Source organism: Oncorhynchus kisutch, unplaced genomic scaffold (assembly GCF_002021735.2).
Source record: "Oncorhynchus kisutch isolate 150728-3 unplaced genomic scaffold, Okis_V2 scaffold952, whole genome shotgun sequence".
NCBI classification, from domain to species: domain Eukaryota; kingdom Metazoa; phylum Chordata; class Actinopteri; order Salmoniformes; family Salmonidae; genus Oncorhynchus; species Oncorhynchus kisutch.
In genome coordinates, this window is record NW_022262897.1 from 157,757 (window position 1) to 176,254 (window position 18,498).

Here is an 18,498-nt window from a genome sequence, read left to right on the forward strand (position 1 = left end):
TTTCCATGAAGCACCAATTGACTTCGGTTTATCTGTTAGCGCTGATCTTTGTTTTACATGATTAAAGCATCCTAATGCTCGATTCTGCACTTAGTTTGACCAGTTTAGTCGACATATAATTTTGAAGTTTTGATGCGCAAGAGTGCGGGACCAGAAGTAATTTTGGGTGCATTTCAGCTGAAGCTGTTAGCATATGCTAATACAGAGACACACAACTTGAAACCAAACGATGTATTGGGTAAGTATAACTCCTTCCACGTCTTCTGATCGAAGAACATCAAAGGTAAGGGAATATTTATGTGGTTCATTTTGGGTTTCTGTGCTCTCCAAACGTAGAGGAGACATACAGCTAATATCTGAGCGCCGCCTCATATTGTAGCCTAGTGAACGAATTCTGTAACATAAAAAATAAATGTAACACAGCGGTTGCATTAAGAAGTGTATCTTTGTAACTATATGTAGAACATGTATATTTAGTCATGTGTATTGCTTGTTATCTGACGTTATCTGTCGGAGCTATCATAATATCTCCGGGACATTTGAGTAGCATTTTTCAAAAATCTCGTCATTGTAAACAGAGATTTATGGATATAAATAGCATATTATTGAAAAAAAATAAAATGTATTGTATAACATGTCCTATTACTGTCATCTGATGAAGATTTTCAAAAGGTTAGTGAATTATTTATTTTTTAATCCTGCTTTTATAATTTTATATTTTCTGGGACAAAATGGCCACCGCAGGTCTTTTGTTTCGGTGGTGGTCTAATATAAATGTGTGGTGTGTTTTCGCCGTAAAACATTTTAGAAATCTGACTTGCTGGGTAGATGAACAAGGTGTTTATCTTTCATTTGAGCTATTGGACTTGTATAGGTGTGGAGGTTAAATATTTCTAAGAATATTGTTTCGCATTTTGCGTTATGGTAATGAGCTGAGCCTGTAGTCACCTTCCCGGATCCGGTATCGGCAGGATCAAGAGGTTAAACAAGATATTTTGTCACGAAAAGATGCTCGACTATGGATATAATTGACAGCTTTGGAAAGAAAACTGACATTTCCAAAACTGCAAAGATATTGTCTGTGAGTGCCACAGAACTGATGTTACAGAAAAAAAACGGATAAAAATACAATCAGGAAGTGCCGCATTTTTTGAAACCGCCTCATGGCAATGACTCCTTATATGGCTGTGGAGGAGCTAGGAGTCAGCTTACCTTTTCCACGTTTTCCCCAAGGTGTCTGCAGCATTGTGACGTATTTGTAGGCATATCATTGGAAGATTGACCATAAGAGACTACATTTACCAGGTGGTCGCTTGGTGTCCTCTGTCGCAATTATTGTGTAATCTCCAGCTGCAGTATTTTTCCGTTTGCCTCTGATGACAAACCGACTGCCAGGAATGATTTTTCATCGAATAGAATTGTGAAAAACACCTTGAGGATTGATTCTAAACGTTTGCCATGTTTGTCGATATTATGGAGCTAATTTGGAAAAGGGTTCTGCGTTGTGACTGCATTTGTTATTTTTTCTTAGCCAAACGTGATGAACAAAATGGAACTATTTCTCTTAAACAAATAATCTTTTTGGAAAAAATGAACATTTGCTATCTAACTGAGAGTCTCCTCATGGAAAACATCTGAAGTTCTTCAAAGGTAAATTATTTTATTTGAATGCTTTTCATGTTTGTGAAAATGTTGCCTGCTGAATGCTAGGCTTAATGCAATGCTAGGCTATCAATACTCTTACACAAATGCTTGTGTAGCTTTGGTTAAAGCATATTTTGAAAATCTGAGAAGACAGTGTTAATAAAAAGGCTAAGCTTGTGTTTCAATATATTTATTTCATTTGCGATTTTCATAAATAGGAAACGTTGCGTTATGGTAATGAGCTTGATGCTATGATTACGCTCCCGGATACGGGATTGCTCGACGCTAGAGGTTAATATTGAAAGTTTGAATAGTAGAATACACAAGGTGCCATTTAGAAATGGACCAGGCCCAAATCTGACATTTGGAGGAAGAGGCAAATTTAGGGGCCGGTGTCCAGGATACCTGACGAGTGGATAAACCACCTCGAACCTCTTATAACATTCAATCACTGGAGAATAAACTGGATGAGCTGCACTCTACACTATCAATGTAATATTTTTCACCAACTAGTGGCTGAACAAGAACATGGAAAATATATATCCAGCTGTTTTTTTTCTACTCTATACTGCGTTGGGTAAGCTCGGGGGGGGGGGGGGGGGGGGGGGGGGGTCAAGCTTTCCATGGAGGGCCTAGTGTAAGCTGGGTCTTATTTGAAAGGGGAAAAACTAGACAACCAGGTGAGGCGCATTCCTTACTAATTAGTGACCTTAACTCATCAAGTACAGGGAAGGAACAAACACTCCATGGAATGAGTTTGACACGTGCTGTAAACCATACTATTTACCAAGATAGTTTATTCAACTTTTTGTCGGTCTACTTACCACCACAAACCGATGCTGGCACTAAGTCTGCAATCGAGCTGTATAGGGCTATAAGCAAAATAACTGCTTGCCGTGCGGTAGCAGAGAGTAGTCTATGACTTGGCTGGCTGGAGTCTGACAACTTTTAGAGCCTTCCTCTGACCGTGCATAGTATATAGGTTCTGGATGGCAGGAAGCTTGGCCCCAGTGATGTTCTGGGCCGTACGCACTACCGTTTGCACCAGGCGGTGATGCAACCAGTGATGCAACATGCTCTCAATGATGCAGCTGTAGAACCTTTTGAGGATCTGAGGACCCATGCCAAATATTTTCAGTCTCCTGAGGGGGAATTGTTGTGCCATCTTCACAACTGTCTTTGTGTGCTTGGACGATGTAAGGGAACACCCCCCTGAAATTGACAAAAATGAATGGGAAGTCATTGGCACTGGACAAACCATATACACGGTGTCCAATACCACTCAAATCGGCGTCGTTTCGTTCAAAGTTGATTGCAAATGCCATATGGCAAATGCCAGGTGTAACACTTTAAAAATCCAACAGGTGGCGAGCGCGCTCCGTGGTTTTTCATATTGCAAATGCAACACAAGTCAACATCCAAAAGCAACATTTTGAAAAAGTGCATTTTTTCAACTTATCACCCCCATAAGTTCTTTCTTTTTGAAATTCTTTGGATTTTTTTTGTCAATTACACGTAAGAGCTGTATGAATATACTTTTGTCCAATTTTATCATATATATTTTTTTTATTTTACTTGTGCATAAGGCATATGTTTTGTCCATTTGCAATATGATTTCATAGGAAGTCAAGTCACTTTTTGGGGGGCCAAATGCCATAAGAAATTTGACATGCTCAAATCTTGCAGAAATGCAAAATTGACTGGCCTAATGAACTCGGGATGGCCGGGGAGTGATAGTTGTTCCTTTCCATCACTCGTTGTGTTGATTTCATCTTGTCCATTTGGTGATGTTTTTTCACTGTTGAATCATATCGCAAGTGCACGTGCATTTGCAATATGTTTCAATGGACATTTACCTTCAGGAATTTGGCATGCTCAAAAGACAAACAATACTTTTGTCAACTTTTATTTTTTTTTACTTGTGCATAAGGCATATGTTTTGTCCATTTGCAATATGAATTCATAGGAAGTCAAGTCAATTTGGGGGCCAAATGCCATAAGAAATTTGACATGCTCAAAAATCATGCAGAAATGCAAAATTGACTGGCCTGATGAACACAGGATGGCCGGGCAGTGATAGTTGTTCCTTTCCATCGCTCGTTAGGGTTGATTTCAGAATGTCACTTTGGTATGGTACCTCACTGTTTAAACATATTGCAAATGGACAATAGTCACCAGCAAGTCACCATCCATCAGTCAATTGGGTATCATTCTGACACCAAACTGATACAAACTGACACCAAACCCACTTTTTCCAACTCGTTTAGTAGCCAACTATCACATACTTCAGAGCTGGTCCAAAATTCACGACGCCTTCTGTTCAAACCATAATAAAAATGTAAAAGACGTAGTTACAGTCTAGCTGCGGTCCCAGTTCTGATGTTGTGTAGGCCTAGCTGAGGCAACCCCAAATCCCAAGTTTCGGCTCGATAGGTCATTTGGTGCCCGAGCAAGACCCTATTGGTGCTGAAAACACACTTTTTTCAATGCCTTGCTACGGGGTCCTTGAATGAGCTATTCGACAGAAACATTGGGGTCCGTCTCTATGGGCCGAGACGGTTTCAATGCACCTAGTCTTGCGTCAGACTTTTCTAAATGTTGTCATTTTCATAATGGTCAAAATGAATTGAAGTCATTGCAAATGTAGGAGGCTGTTTCTCGGTCCGAGAACCTTCTAGAGCCACGTAACTCACCACGCACTATCGACCTGAGGTCTAGAACAGGTTTCTAAAGTTTCAGAACTCTAGGTCTGACGGTTCTTTTTTAGCTCGAACAAAAGGTAACTATTGCAGGCACTGTATCTCTACGCACCCCAATGGGTCCCTCCTGCCAAGCTGTGTGTGTGATTTAGTTTCTTTGAAATTTTATGGGAGTCATGACTGATTTATAGTTCATGGGGGTTGCCTAATCACACATATGAAGCTTTGAAAAGGTCTGACCATTTTAACCCTTCAAAACAGCCACTATGACACCATTTAAGGCACTTCCGGTTGGCACAGGAAGCTATAAATAAACTCATATCCTAATTCGGGTATGCCTTTACAGAATCCTGAGTTAAGTCTTTACGTTAAGAACTGAGTAATTTACGGAGGGTTTAGTGAGTTATTTCCGAAAATCACAGAAATCTGGCAGAGCTCCGCAGCACACTTTAAAAAGATCGTATGAACACCCTGCAACTGGATCTGTAACGGTTAAAAAAATATATATATATTTTTGAACATCACCAATTTGACATTGTACAATCTCTTAAACGACGATTGATACTGGTTATTTTTTTATTGACACCGTAGGTTCCTTTACTTTGACATGAAGTGGAAAAATTATTGCTCTATTTTCATTTGACCTTTAATCCCAGAAAATGGCCACAACTCAAAAACCGTTGAGGTCTAGACACCATCTTGTTCGGGGCCAACTGCCCATTATGCCAAACCTACGCTCACCAAGTTTCGTCTTCGAAGTCTTTTCTGTTTTGGAGATAAGGCCATGTCGTGATTCGTGATGTTTTGTACATTTGTAATATGATTATTGATTATTTTATCAAACGGAAACCGAATGTCCGAGAGAGTTTGTTTGATGACTTTCCGGTAGAGCCGGCCCTGCCGCACGGCCCGACGCGGTCCGCAAATATTACAAACATTTTCGGACGTCTGGTAAGGGACCGTACATTTGCAATATGGACTTTCTCACTAACCATACGACGAATGTCAAAATGTTCCCTTAAGGTATTTTAGTTTGTTAGTGGATTTGGACACCAAGGAGCTTGAAGCTCTAAACCTGCTCCAGCACAGCCCCGTCAATGAGAATGGGGGCGTGCTCGGTCCTGCGTTTCCTGTAGTCCACAATCTCCTTTGTCTTGATCACATTGAGGGAGAGGTTGTTGTCCTGGCACTATGGCCAGGTCTCTGACCACCTCCCTATAGGCGGTCTCATCGTTGATCAGGCCTACCACTTGTGTCATCAGCAAACGTAATGGTGTTGGAGTCGTGCCTGGTCATGCAGTCATGAGTGAACAGGGAGTAGAGGGGACTGAGCACACACCCGAGGGGCCCCGTGTTGAGGATTAGAGTGGCGGATGTGTTGTTGCCTACCATTACCACCTGGGGGTGACCTGTCAGGATGTCCAGGATCCAGTTGCAGAGGGTGGTGTTTAGTCTCATGGTCCTTAGCTTAGTGGTGAGCTTTGAGGGAACTATGGTGGTGAACGCTGAGCTGTAGTCAATGAACAGCATTCTCAAATAGGTGTTCCTTTTGACAAGGTGTGAAAGGGCAGTATTGGAGTGCAATCGGGATTCCATTTATCGATCTGTTTGGGCAGCATGGAAATTGCAGTGGGTCTAGGGTTTCTGGGATGGTGTTGATGTGAGCCATGACCAGCCTTTCAAAGCACTTCATTGCTACAGTGCTTCAGTGCTTCATTTAGGCAGGTTACCATAGTGTTCATGTGCCCAGGGACTATGGTGGTCTGCTTGAAACATGTTAGTATTAGACTCAGACAGGGAGAGGTTGAACATGTTAGTGAAGACACTTGCCAGTTGGTCAGCGCATGCCTTGTGAATGTTGACCTGTTTAAAAAAGGTCTTTCTCACACCGGCTACAGAGAGCGTGATCACTGCCATCTGGAACAGTTGATGCTCTCATACAGGTGTCAGTGTTATTTGCCTCGAAGCGAGCATAGAAGTATTTTAGCTCATCTGGAAGGCTCGTAACACTGGGCAGCTCGCGGCTGTGCTTCCCTTTGTAGCCTAATAGTTTGCAAGCCCTGCCACAAGACTAGCGTCAGCGCATTCAATCTTAGCCCTGTATTGGCACTTTGCCTGTTTGATGGTTTGTCAAGCATAGCGGGATATGTTATAAGCTTCCGGGTTAAAGTCTGGCTCCTTGAAAGCTGCAGCTCTACCCTTTGGCTCATTGTGGATGTGCCTGTAAGCAATGGCTTCTGGTTGGGGTATGTACGAAGTCACTGTGGGAATGACGTCATCGATGCACTTATTGAAGAAGCCAGTGACTAATGTGGTGTACTCAATTCCATCGAAAGAATCCCAGAACATATTCCAGTCTGTGAAGAAACAGTCCTGTAGCTTAGTATCTGCCTCGTCTGACCACCATTGACCCAGTCACTGGTGCTTCCTTCAGTTTTTGCTTGTAAGCAGGAAGATGTAAGTATGGTCAGATTTGCCAAATTTAGGGCAAGGGAGAGCTTTCTGTGTGGAGTGAAGGTGGTCAGTTTGTTTTCCTCTGGTTGCACATTAACATGCAGATAGAAATTAGTTCAAATCGATTGAAGTTTTCCTGCATTAAAGTCCATGGCCACGTCCACCTGTTTGCTTATGGCCGTATACAGCTCATTGAGTGCCGTCTTAGTACTAGAATCGGTTTGTTGTGGCATGTAGACAGCTATGAAGAACATAGATCAACTCTAGGTACGTAGATAGTGTGGTCTACAGCTTATTATGATACTCTACCTTAGGCTAGCAAAACCTAGAGACTTTGATATCGTGCGCCACCCGTTTACAAATATACATAGACCACCACCCCTTGTCATACAAGAGGCTGCTGCTACAGTGTATAACCCACCAGCTGTGTGTTATTCATGTCGTCATTCAGCCACGACTGTGAAATATAAGATATTACTCTTTAATATCCCATTGGTAGGATATACGTGCTTGTAGTTCGTCCACTTTATTATCTAACGATTGTTCGTTGGCCAATAGTACCGATGCTAAAGGCACATTAGCCACTCGCCGCCATAACCTCAAGACAATGTCAACCTTCCGCGATACCTGCGTCTCTTTAACCTGCAAATGAGGGCCTGTTAGGGTGTCTGGATTAAATCCCTCTCGTCCGACTCGTTCAAGACAAATTGTTTGTCCTGTTCAAGGTGAGTAATCGCTGTTCTGATGTCCAGTAGCTCTTTTCAGTCATAAGAGACAGTAGCAGCAACATTATCTACAAAGTTAAATGTGAAAAAAACATTGTCCCCCTAATTGCCCTGAATGCCTCAACCTATGAACCAGAGTTACACTGTTAGCACTGAGGAAGTCTACTTCTGATAAGCTTCCCAGTAAAGCATTAACCATCAAGCAACCCAGAAGTGTTAAATGTCCCATATGAACATATGCATCCTGAGAAACAAGGTTCCATGAAGTCAATAACTTACATGTAACAGATTACATTCATATTCTGACTCTGAAGCTCTCTTAGATAATACCTTTGATGATACAGTGGTAGCAATACACAGCTATAACATTGACCGAATAGACAAATGCCAAAGTGGGCGATGTTAGTCTATATTCAGAACCACATTCCTGTAATACTTAGAAGATCTCATGTTGAATACTGTTGAAGTAATAAGGCTACAGGTTCATTTGCCTCACCTTAAGCCCATGCTAACACTACACATCCAAGTATATCTGACCAAATTATGAAAGACAAGAATTTACTTTTGAATTCCATAAAGTCAGTGTGGAAGAGGAAATAATAATTGTTGTCTATTAACAATGATAAGCCACCTGGGTCTGACAATCTGGATGGAAAATGATTCAGGATAATGGACAATATTGCCACACCTTCAATTTAAGCTTACTAGAAAGTGTGTGCTCTCAGGCCTGGAGGGAAGCTAAAGCCATTCCGCTACTCAAGAATAGTAAAAACCCCTTGACTGGCTCAAATAGCTTACCAATCAGCCCGTTACCAACCCTTAGTAAACTTGTGTAAAAAAAATTGTTTGACCAGATACAATGCTATTTCATGGTAAACAAATTGACAGCAGACTTTCAGCACGCTTATAGGGAAGGACACTCATGCACAGCACTTAAATAAATGACTGATGATTGGCTGACAGAAATTGATGATAAATTGATTGTGGGGCTCTCTTGTTAGACTTCAATGCAGCTTTTAATGTTATCGATCATAGTCTGCTGCTGGAAAAACTTGTGTTATGGCATTACACCCCCTGCTATAATGTGGATGAGGAGTTACTTGTCTAACAGAACACAAAGGGTGTTCTTTAATGGAAGCCTCTCCAACATAATCCCAGTAGAATCAGAAATTCCCCAGGGTAGCAGTTTAGGCCACCTTTTTTCAGTCTTTACTAATGACATGCCACCGGCTTTGTGTAAAGCTCAACACGATACATGTCAGCCACTACAGCAACTGAAATGACTGCAACACTTTAGAGCTGCAGTTAGTTTCGGAATGGTAGCAATGATTTAGTCAAATATTTCCAAAACTTAAAGCATTGTATTGGGGACAAATCATTCACTAATCCCCAAAGCTAAACAACATCTCGTAATGAATAATGTGAAATTTGAGCTAGCTGATGTGACTAAACTGCTTGCAGTAACCCTGGATTGTAAACTGTCATGGTCAAAACATATTGATACAACATTAGCTAAGATGGGAGAAGTCTGTCCATAATAAAGAACTGATCTGCCTTCGTAACACTCAACAAGGCAAGTTCTACAGGCCCTAGTTTTGTCACCCAGACTACTGTTCAGTAGTGTGGTCAGGTGCCACAAAGAGGGACTTAGACAAATTGCAGTTGGCTCAGAACACAGCAGCCCTGTGGGCCCTTAAAAGTACTAATTCTCTTTGAAGTATTTAGCAAGCTAGCCAATGGTTAGCCTGGGTGCTTGACTGTTAAGGCCAGATCAACGCTCGGATAAACACTACTTTTCGGGCAGAGCATCCAGTGTGTGCTCGGAATGCTCCAAGAGCGAAACGCTTTGATTTTATGAACGGACAATCTGACAAAGCTCTGAGTTTACGAGCGCCCAGAGCACACTCTGGCACTCGATTAAATGTATGAACAGTCCAGTAAGTATAAGCCAGCATTTAGTATTGAAAAGCTTTGGTTGTTTAGTACATAGTCTCACATGTGAATTCTTAAAGAGATGAGTGGGGCTAAAGCTTAGAAAGGTGTGAACAAAGCTTTCCAGTAGGTACCAAAACACTCAAGGGCCATCATTAGTCCTTTATTTATAGGGGGGGATCAAGCTGATCCTAACTGTTATAGGCCTATTTCACCCTGTATCAAAAGTGTTGGAAAAACATGTCAATCAACTGACTGGCTTTCTTGATGTCTATAGTACTCTCTCTGGTATGCAATCTGGTTCCCGCTCAAGTTATGGATGTGTCACTGCAACCTCAAAGGTCCTCAATGATATCACCATTGCCCTTGATTCTAAGCAATGTTGTGCTGCTATTTTTATTGACTTGGCCGATTCTTTTGATACAGTAGACCATTTGTGGGCCGGCTAAGGAGTTGTCTGAGAGGTCTTTGGCCTGGTTTGCTAACTACCCCTCAAAGAGTGCAGTGTATGAAGTCAGAAAGTCTGCTGTCTCAGCCACTGCCTGTCACCAAGGGTGTAGCTCAAGGCTCGATCCTAGGCCCCACACTTCTCAATTTACATCAACATAGCTTCGTACTGTCTAAGCTCTCATCCATGTATATGCCGATACAGTCTTCTACTTCCTCCCTGGATTTTGTGTTAAATACTCTACAAAGCTTTCTTAGTGTCCAACAAGCTTTCTCTGTCCTTAACCTTGTTCGCAAGGTCTCCACAGGTGTGATTACTACCTCTGTGGTTTTAGAGCTTTAGGTAGTCACCTCATACAAGTACTTGGGAGTATGGCTAGATGGTACATGTCCTTCTCAGCAAATATCAAAGCTGCTGTGTTGCTGCCCAGCTGTGCTGCTGCCCTGCTGTGCTGCTGCCCTGCTGTGCTGCTGCCCTGCTGTGCTGCTGCCCTGCTGTGCTGCTGCCCTGCTGTGCTGCTGCCCTGCTGTGCTGCTGCCATATATTTGTTTAAAAAATAAAAAAATTACATATTTAATCCCAGCCCCCGTCCCCGCAGGAGGCCTGTTACCTTTTGGTAGGCAGTCATTGTAACGACAATGTTCTTAACCGACTTGCCTAGTTAAAGGTTAAATTAATTAATTAATAATAAAAATCTGCTACATCAAACAAACCAACTATCACAGGATCCTATCAGAACGAACCAACCGTCACGATCCAGATTGGTTGTCATCCAATGTGATTACGTGGTACCTGTTGACTATCAAACCAGGAGAAACTAGTTAGCTAGCTAGCTAACTTGGCTAATTGAGGCTGCATGTACTCTCGTACCACAGTTAAAAATAACTCCAATCAGAATGTTAAGTAGCTTCCTACCTGTTGGCTTTTGGTCATTGTAGCCTATCCTTCTAATGTTTTATCCCTTCCCTATCCTTCTAATGTTATAAATTTCATAGATGCAGTATCTCGTAACTTTTGCCAGAGGCTTTGACTGTAGTCTTTTGCTGCTTTGACTGATTGACCAACAACTAGTTACATGCGCCACTCGTGACAACCAAGAGCAGCAGCATAAATTACAATTTCTCTCTACTGCAGCAGTCGCCATCAGATCTGTATGGGTCCTTCCGGACAAGTCAATTAAAATTACACACCCTGATAGACTAACCACACCGCTCGCGACGCAAAATAAATACATCTATGTTATTCAATTATTGCACCCACACTGCTTGCGCACGTCAATGAGCGTCTGCGTTGCCAAGGGCTAAAATAGAAGTCCTTTCTATTCCTGACGGAGATCAGGCTGCAAGTGCTGCCTCTCCCATCTCCTCGGTTTATAGAAGCAGGTACCCACGTGCCATCTCATTGGTTATACCCATATGGGTGATTGAAAGACAAACTGTTGCTGGTTGTAAAGGTAATATTTTGAAATTTTAGATGCCAATCATGTAAGTTAAACAATGAAAAGCCTGGAAGGAGGAGAGATTACTAGAAACGTTTCGGTTGACCATTTTTATGTGTGGATTAATTGTCAGAGTAGAGGCCCTTGTGCATTTCAGGTAAAATAACAACCTAATTTTAATATCCCAGGATAAATTAGCTAGCAACAGCAAGCTAGCTAAATAGGACAAATTAGCTAGCAAGTGCATGCTAACTATCTATATTGCCATAAATGTTTAATGCTTTTCGACCTGTCCCCAAATTAATGTCATTGGTTCAGAGTTTGTTTTGATATTTCAACCTGCGTGTTGTGATCGTGTTTGGTGTAGGGGACAAAATAAATTCATGCTCGATGGAGCACGCGCGCAGCCGGTTTGGGTTCGGTGTGAGAACCATGATAATCATATCAGATACGAACCAGACCTGTGAGAGTTAGAGTTCTGGATCCGGACCTGATCAGGTCCCTAATCGGGTATTCAGGTACATGTGGAGCCATAAAGACCTCTAGATCCTGCTACATCAGCAGAAACCAATCATGATAGAGAATCAGAAGACACCAACCATGATAAAGGATCCTGCGCTGCTGCTCCTTAGCCTTGTAGATGTTCCCCTGGTTATCAGCCCAGTAGAATGAGCTCCTGGAGAGGTCAAAGGCCAGGGCCAGAGGATCATAGCCAATACTCTGAATGGACTCGAATCTCAGAGTCTTCAGATTCAGAAATCCGATAGTTCCCTTCTTTGCAGTCAGAAACTTTGTATAATTTCCTGAAAAGCATCGGATGTTGAACAGGTTTAGATAACCAGTCAGAAGTTTATCAAACTAATGTTACTATGAAAAGTCACCTTTAGCATAGCAGTAGGTGGTTCCTTGAAGCTGGAAGCCATCTCGGCAGTGGCAGTAGAAGGACCCGGGTGTGTTGACACAGAAGTGCATGCATGGACCATAAGGCAGAGCGCATTCATCCACATCTAAAGAGGGGAGAGCAAACAGGTTCAGTATTTGAGTAAACCCTCACCAACTGAGCTACAGAGGACCCGAACCCAACTGAGGCAGAGCGCTTTCATTCACATCTACAGAGGGGTTTATAGTATTTTGGCTTACAGTAAAGGAATAGATAATGAAACCAGTCATGACAATAACACAACAGGATCACAGACATCCTCACCCAGACAGGAGGCTCCGTTAGCAGACAGCCTATGGCCTTTAGGACAGGAGCAGAGGGCTCCCCAGGGCTGATCCACACAGGAGTGACTGCAGCCACCGTTCTCTTCTGAACAGGTCCTCCCTGGAAGGTAGAGATGAGTCAGATCCGCCTGTCCTTCGACATGTTTCAGATGCCATAACAGTCAGTTATGAATAAGAGGTTCATATAGGTAGTGGTGAGGGGTTAGACGTTAGAGCAGGGGTGTCAAGCTAATTGACCCGTGGTCTGCATGTGATCTTCACCGAGGTCTGGTGGGACCCACTTAAAATGTATTATATAGGGGCCTCCAGAGTGGCGCAATAGTCTAAGGCACTGCATCACAGTGCTAGCTAGGCCACTAGATACTCTGGGTTCGAGTCCAGGCTCTGTCGCAGCCGGCCGCGACCGAGAGACCCATGGGGCGTCGCACAATTTGCCCGGCGTCGTCTGGGTTAGGGGAGGGCTTGGCCGACAGGATGTCCTTTTCCCATCGTGCTCTAGCGACTGTGGAGGGCCGGACGCAGTGCACACTGACACGGACGCCAGGTTTACGGTTTTTCCTCTGATACATTAGTGCGGCTGGCTTCCAGGTTAAGTGGGCATTGTGTCAAGAAATGGTGTGGCTCTGTTGGGTTTCGAGGACGCATGGCTCTCGACCTTCGCCTATCCCGAGTCCGTAAGGAAGTTGCAGCGATGAGACAAGAATAAATGTTTTTTATTTCATTGCGGTCAAAATTTGCAAAGAATTGTGTTCTTGCTTTTGTTTGAATGATTATTAGCAAGCGGGACAGATTGAAAAGTCAATAAATGTAGGTCCACAATTTGGTTTTAGTGAACTGTGTTCAGATCGTTTTCCCCTGAAAAGCTTTTCCTTAAATCCACATGATTGAATTGGCCAAGGGGCTGGTTCTGGCCAGTGAGCCATATGTTTGAAACCTCTGGGTTAGAGGTTCCTACCACCGGTAAAGGGTTAGACTGAAGGTTAGGGTTAGCGGTCAAAGGTTAGATTTCCTACCACAGGTAGAGGGTTCATCACTGCCATCAGAGCAGTGCAATTTTCCATCACATCTCTCATCTTCAGTCAGACACGCCCCTCCAGGACAACGCACAGCCATTGGCCCACACTGGCCTGGAAGAGTAAAAGCTTTAAAAACACATCAAAACAACACCACACTACATGCCTTCCTGCAAGAGGAACAAACGCATGCCCAGACCTGTAGGTTACATACTACTTCGCCTGATTATTTTTGGTCAGTCTAATTTATTGATATTGTCACTGCAAAACGTGGAAGCCAGAATGTTGAATGAAATGACATGTAAACATACTCTATCAGTGGTCTGTCATGTTGGCCCTTCAGCTGCTCAAAATGTTTGACAAAATAACCGTAGGAATGTATTGTTAAACCAAGGTTTTAGAACACCGGTTATGAAGATTGAATTTCTATCACCTGGCACATAGGCAAGACCATGTCAACACCTGCAAGAATTCAGTTAGTATGCATGGTTCGCGTGCATGCACTGTACTTCCTGTGGCCATGCTTTCGGTCATGAGCAAACATTTTTTATTGCCATGTCTATTTAATTATACTTTCCTGTGGATATTTTGTAAAATGTTGACCGGCTGAAGGTCCAACACCACAGACAATTGGTAAAGTTAGTTCAATTGTAATTTGGAACATAGTTTTTTTTCTTACTGTTTAAATGTGCATGGCATTGCCTACACAATTGAAGGTCTTATCATGTTGTGACTACATACTACTGTACACAGGACAAAATACTTGCTCTTCTCGTTTCCATAATAGCTCCCATTACATGGTAACTGAATAGTTCCTAAATTCCATAGTATCACATACATGCTCTCGTAGTTTCCATAATATCTCACCACAGGCCTCATCAGAGTTGTCCACACAGTCGTTAGCACCATTACAGTATTGGTCCTTGGGGATGCAGATCTTATTCCTACACCTCCAGTCCCCCTGCAGACAGCCCTGGTTCTCTGGGCAGTTAAACTCATCAGATCCATCAGAACACTGGCGCTGCCCATCACATACTGCAGAGGTACTTACACAACCAGGAGGCCCGGCCATGCAGGCAACCTGGCCCCTAGGACAGGCTGGGGAACAAGGACAAACAGACCTATTGTGAACAGACTACAGTAAATACATTTAACAGACCTAAGTGATATTAGGTCAACAGTAAATACAGGGTTAATGTTACATTTAGAACTTCACCACATCAACAAATATGTTCTCCTGGAAGAGAGCAGAAACAGTGAAACATAGCATAACTTACGGCAGGCCATTTCATCAGAGCCGTCCATACAGTCTCCATTTCCATCACAGTGCCAGGAAAGAGGCAGACAAGCTCCATCATCACACTGCCACTGGTTACCCCCACACTGCTGGCCAAAACCTGCAAGACAACACGGGTTAGGGCCCACACAGGTTAGTGCCCAAACCTACAAGGCACAAAACATTCCACACAGATAACTGGCAGGTGTTTTCTACTGTAAGGCTACATGATATCAATCAATGTTTAAAAGACAAAAATGAATAAACTTAATACTGCAGCTCATTCAGACCCATTTTACCTGTCAAACATTTCAAGCTGATAAGTAAAAGCAGACATGTGAACTGCAGCAGTTCCATGACCGACCATGAAGCTTGTTAGGACCAAGCAGTACAAGCCTTACAGGGATAGTCTTTATTGAGTAACAATCAACTACACATGGTTCTGATTGGTCTAATTAACTAAACTCTGTTCTCATTGGAGGGTCACTGGGATCACCAGCTGCATGTTGATTGGAGGGGGAAGGGAAGATAGAGCCATAGGATAAAGACATGGGGCTGGTTTCTTTAAAGCATCTTTATGCCTGGCGTACACTACACAACTTTCAAAATCCTAACATCACTGACCCTCTCGCATTATATTATATCTTTTCTGACGTTTTTTGTCTTGGCGATGTAGTGGTGCTAAGAGATTCTTTACTTGGATTCTCAATACCACGATGTCTCGCTTAAAATAATGTGATTAGATTGTTAACGTAGCTAGAACCAGCAGTGGCTCAAAGTAACCTCAAATGTTTTCATTTAGATATTCAAGCTTGCCATGCAGAGTTGAATTGAATACCAACATTACTTGAGCTGCGCTGTTCCTTCAGAGCTTGATGCTTTGGTTAAAGGCAAGTATAAATGCATGCTAGTAGTAGTCATTGCTCCTGTTCCAGAGTCTACACATTCTGGGTGATGGGATACAATGTCATCATCTTTGGGGAGGGTTTGGCCGGCAGGGATGTCCTTGTCCCATCGTGCTCTAGCAACTCCTGTGGTGGGCTGGGCGCATGCACGCTAACACGGCGCCAGGTGTAAGCTGTTTCCTCCAACACATTGGCTGGATTCTGGGTTAAGCGGGCATTGTGTCAAGATGCAATGCGGCTTGGTTGGGTCATGTTTCAGAGGACTCTCGACCTTCGCCTCTCTCTCTCTCGAGTCCATACGGGAGTTGCAGCAATGAGTCAAGACTGTAAATACCAATTGGGTGGAAAAAAATGTCAAATATTTAATATCAACCATGTTTGAAAATATCGGGAAGGATTGGTAGCCCTCAGATTGCGACTGACCCGCTCACATTAAAAGTGCTTCCGAGTAAGCAATACATTAGGATTTTGTATCCGATCTCAAAAATGTGTCTTTGCATACCTTAAGGGAAGATTTCGGCAGGTGCCGTATGGTTCGTGAGAAAGTCCATATTGGAAATGTACGGTCCCTTATTAGACGTCCGAAATCGTTTGTAAAATTTGCGGACGGCGTCGGGCCGAGCGGCAGGGCCGGACCTACCGGGAAGTCATCAAATGAACTTTGTTGGACATTCGGTTTCCGTTTTACAAAAATAATAAGATTTTGGTCATTTTGCCGCTGTCACGGAAATTCCCACAAGAGGGCATAAGCAATCATATTGCTATTGGACAAAACATCACGATTCACGACGGGGCCTTATCTCGAAAACTGAAAATATTTCGAAGCCGAAACTCGGTGAGCGTAGGTTTGGCATAACGGGCAGTTGGCCCCGAACAAGATGGCGTCTAGGCCTCAACGGTTTTTGAGTTATGGCCATTTATCTGGGATTAAAGGTCCAAAATGAAAATAGAGAAATTATTTTTCCACTTCACGTCAAAGTCAAGGAGCCTCCGGTGTCAATAAAAAAAAACCAGCCATTTATCTATCGTCATTTAAGAGAAATCGTACAACGACAGATTGGTGATGTTCACGGATAGGTGTTTTTTTTTCAACGGTTACAGATCCAGTTGCAGGGTGTTCTTACGAATCTTTTTAAAGTGTGCTGCGGAGCTCTGCGAGATTTCTGTGATTTTTTTATGATTTTCTGAAATAACACACACTCACTAAACCCTCCGTAAATAACTCAGTTCTTAACGTAAAGATTTAAAATTATGTAAAGGCATACCTCAATCAGGATATGAATTTATTTATAGCTTCCTGTGCCAACCGGAAGTGCCTTAAATGGTGTCACAGTGGCAGTTTCCAAGGGTTAAAAAGGTCAGATCTTTTCAAAACTTCATATGTGTGATTAGGCAACCCCCATAAACTGTAAGTCAGTCATTTCTCCCAACAGATGTCAAAGAAAAGCTCTCTCTCACACACACACACACACACAGAAACACACACACAGCAAGGATGGAGTGACAAAGTGCGGTGCTTAAAGACACACAAAGCCTACAATGGCATTTCCATATTCTCTAGGCCGTGCCGAGTTCAACAAGATGCCCCGCTTGACCGTAGCTCGCTCGGTCTAAGCACAGACCATTAGAAAAGTAGGCCCAAAATGAAGGCTGGCCCTCAATGTCATTTGCTTTTGGGTGACAGTGAGAGAACCGTTAAGGTGAGAAGCACAATTCGACCTCCGGAACGTACCTGAGGTCCTCCCGATCCGTGCAAGCCTAACGTTGACCGTGTGGCATTAACCCTTAATAGTTAAAAGAAGGTGTTTACTTCAAAGAGTTTGCATTGACTTCTCTCCCCATAGGAATACATTGCCTGCACCCCTAAATTCAACCTGAAGCCTATGTGGGTTATGAATGCCTTATGAACCTGTCTTCTATGACAGTCCATCAGACCACTATGAGGTCTACCTGTGCCAATTCTAAGCTTCCTGAAGCAAACGGAAGTGGTTAAATTAACCCAAAAGGTGTTTTGATGTACATAACCTTCAAAGGTGAAAATGACTACATTCAACCCTGTGTAGATCGTAGATCAGTCAATTCTTAACTTAAAGACTTAAAACTCAGGATTCTGTAAGTTTCTATGTCAATCAAGACATGTGTTTACTTATAGCTTCCTGTGCCAACCGGAAGTGCCTTTAATTGGGTCACACTGTCTGTTTTGAAGGGTTAGAAAAGTCACATCTCTCCAAAACTTCATATGTGTGACTAGGTAACCCTCCTAAACTGTAAATCAGTCATTTCTCCCAGCAGATGTCAAAGAAAAGCTCTCACACACACACACAGCAAGGATGGAGTGATAAAGTGCGGTGCTCAAAGACACAGAGAGCAGGCAATGGCATAAACATAATCTCTAGGCCGTGCCGAGTTCAACGAGATATCCCGCTTGACCGTAGCTCGCTCGGTCTAAGCGCAGCGACCATTAGAAAAGTAGGCCCAAAATGAAGCCTGCCCCACAACGTCATTTGCTTTTGGGTGACAGTGAGAGAACCGTTAGGGTGAGAAGCACAATTCGACCTCAGGTACGTTCCTAAGGTCCTCCCGATCCGTGCAAGCCTAACGTTGACCGTGTGGCATTAACCCTTAATAGTTAAAAGAAGGTGTTTACTTCAAAGAGTTTGCATTGACTTCTCTCCCCATAGGAATACATTGCCTGCACCCCTAAATTCAACCTGAAGCCTATGTGGGTTATGAATGTCGT

At 42.9% G+C, this 18,498-nt stretch overlaps 1 protein-coding gene across 1 annotated transcript in view; it reads right to left on the minus strand.

Moving 5' to 3' along the window:
- LOC109877115 (low-density lipoprotein receptor-related protein) overlaps positions 1–15,250 on the minus strand; it is a 75,729-nt gene extending 60,479 nt beyond the window's left edge. The window contains exons 1-7 of the mRNA XM_031817171.1: positions 15,153–15,250; positions 14,855–14,974; positions 14,445–14,675; positions 13,578–13,691; positions 12,545–12,664; positions 12,222–12,347; positions 11,940–12,143 (exon numbers count right to left, since the gene is read on the minus strand). Coding sequence (XP_031673031.1) covers positions 11,940–12,143; positions 12,222–12,347; positions 12,545–12,664; positions 13,578–13,691; positions 14,445–14,675; positions 14,855–14,974; positions 15,153–15,210 — 973 coding nt within the window. The 5' untranslated portion in view covers positions 15,211–15,250. The remainder of the gene's footprint in view (positions 1–11,939; positions 12,144–12,221; positions 12,348–12,544; positions 12,665–13,577; positions 13,692–14,444; positions 14,676–14,854; positions 14,975–15,152) is intronic.
- Positions 15,251–18,498: the final 3,248 nt, after the last annotated feature.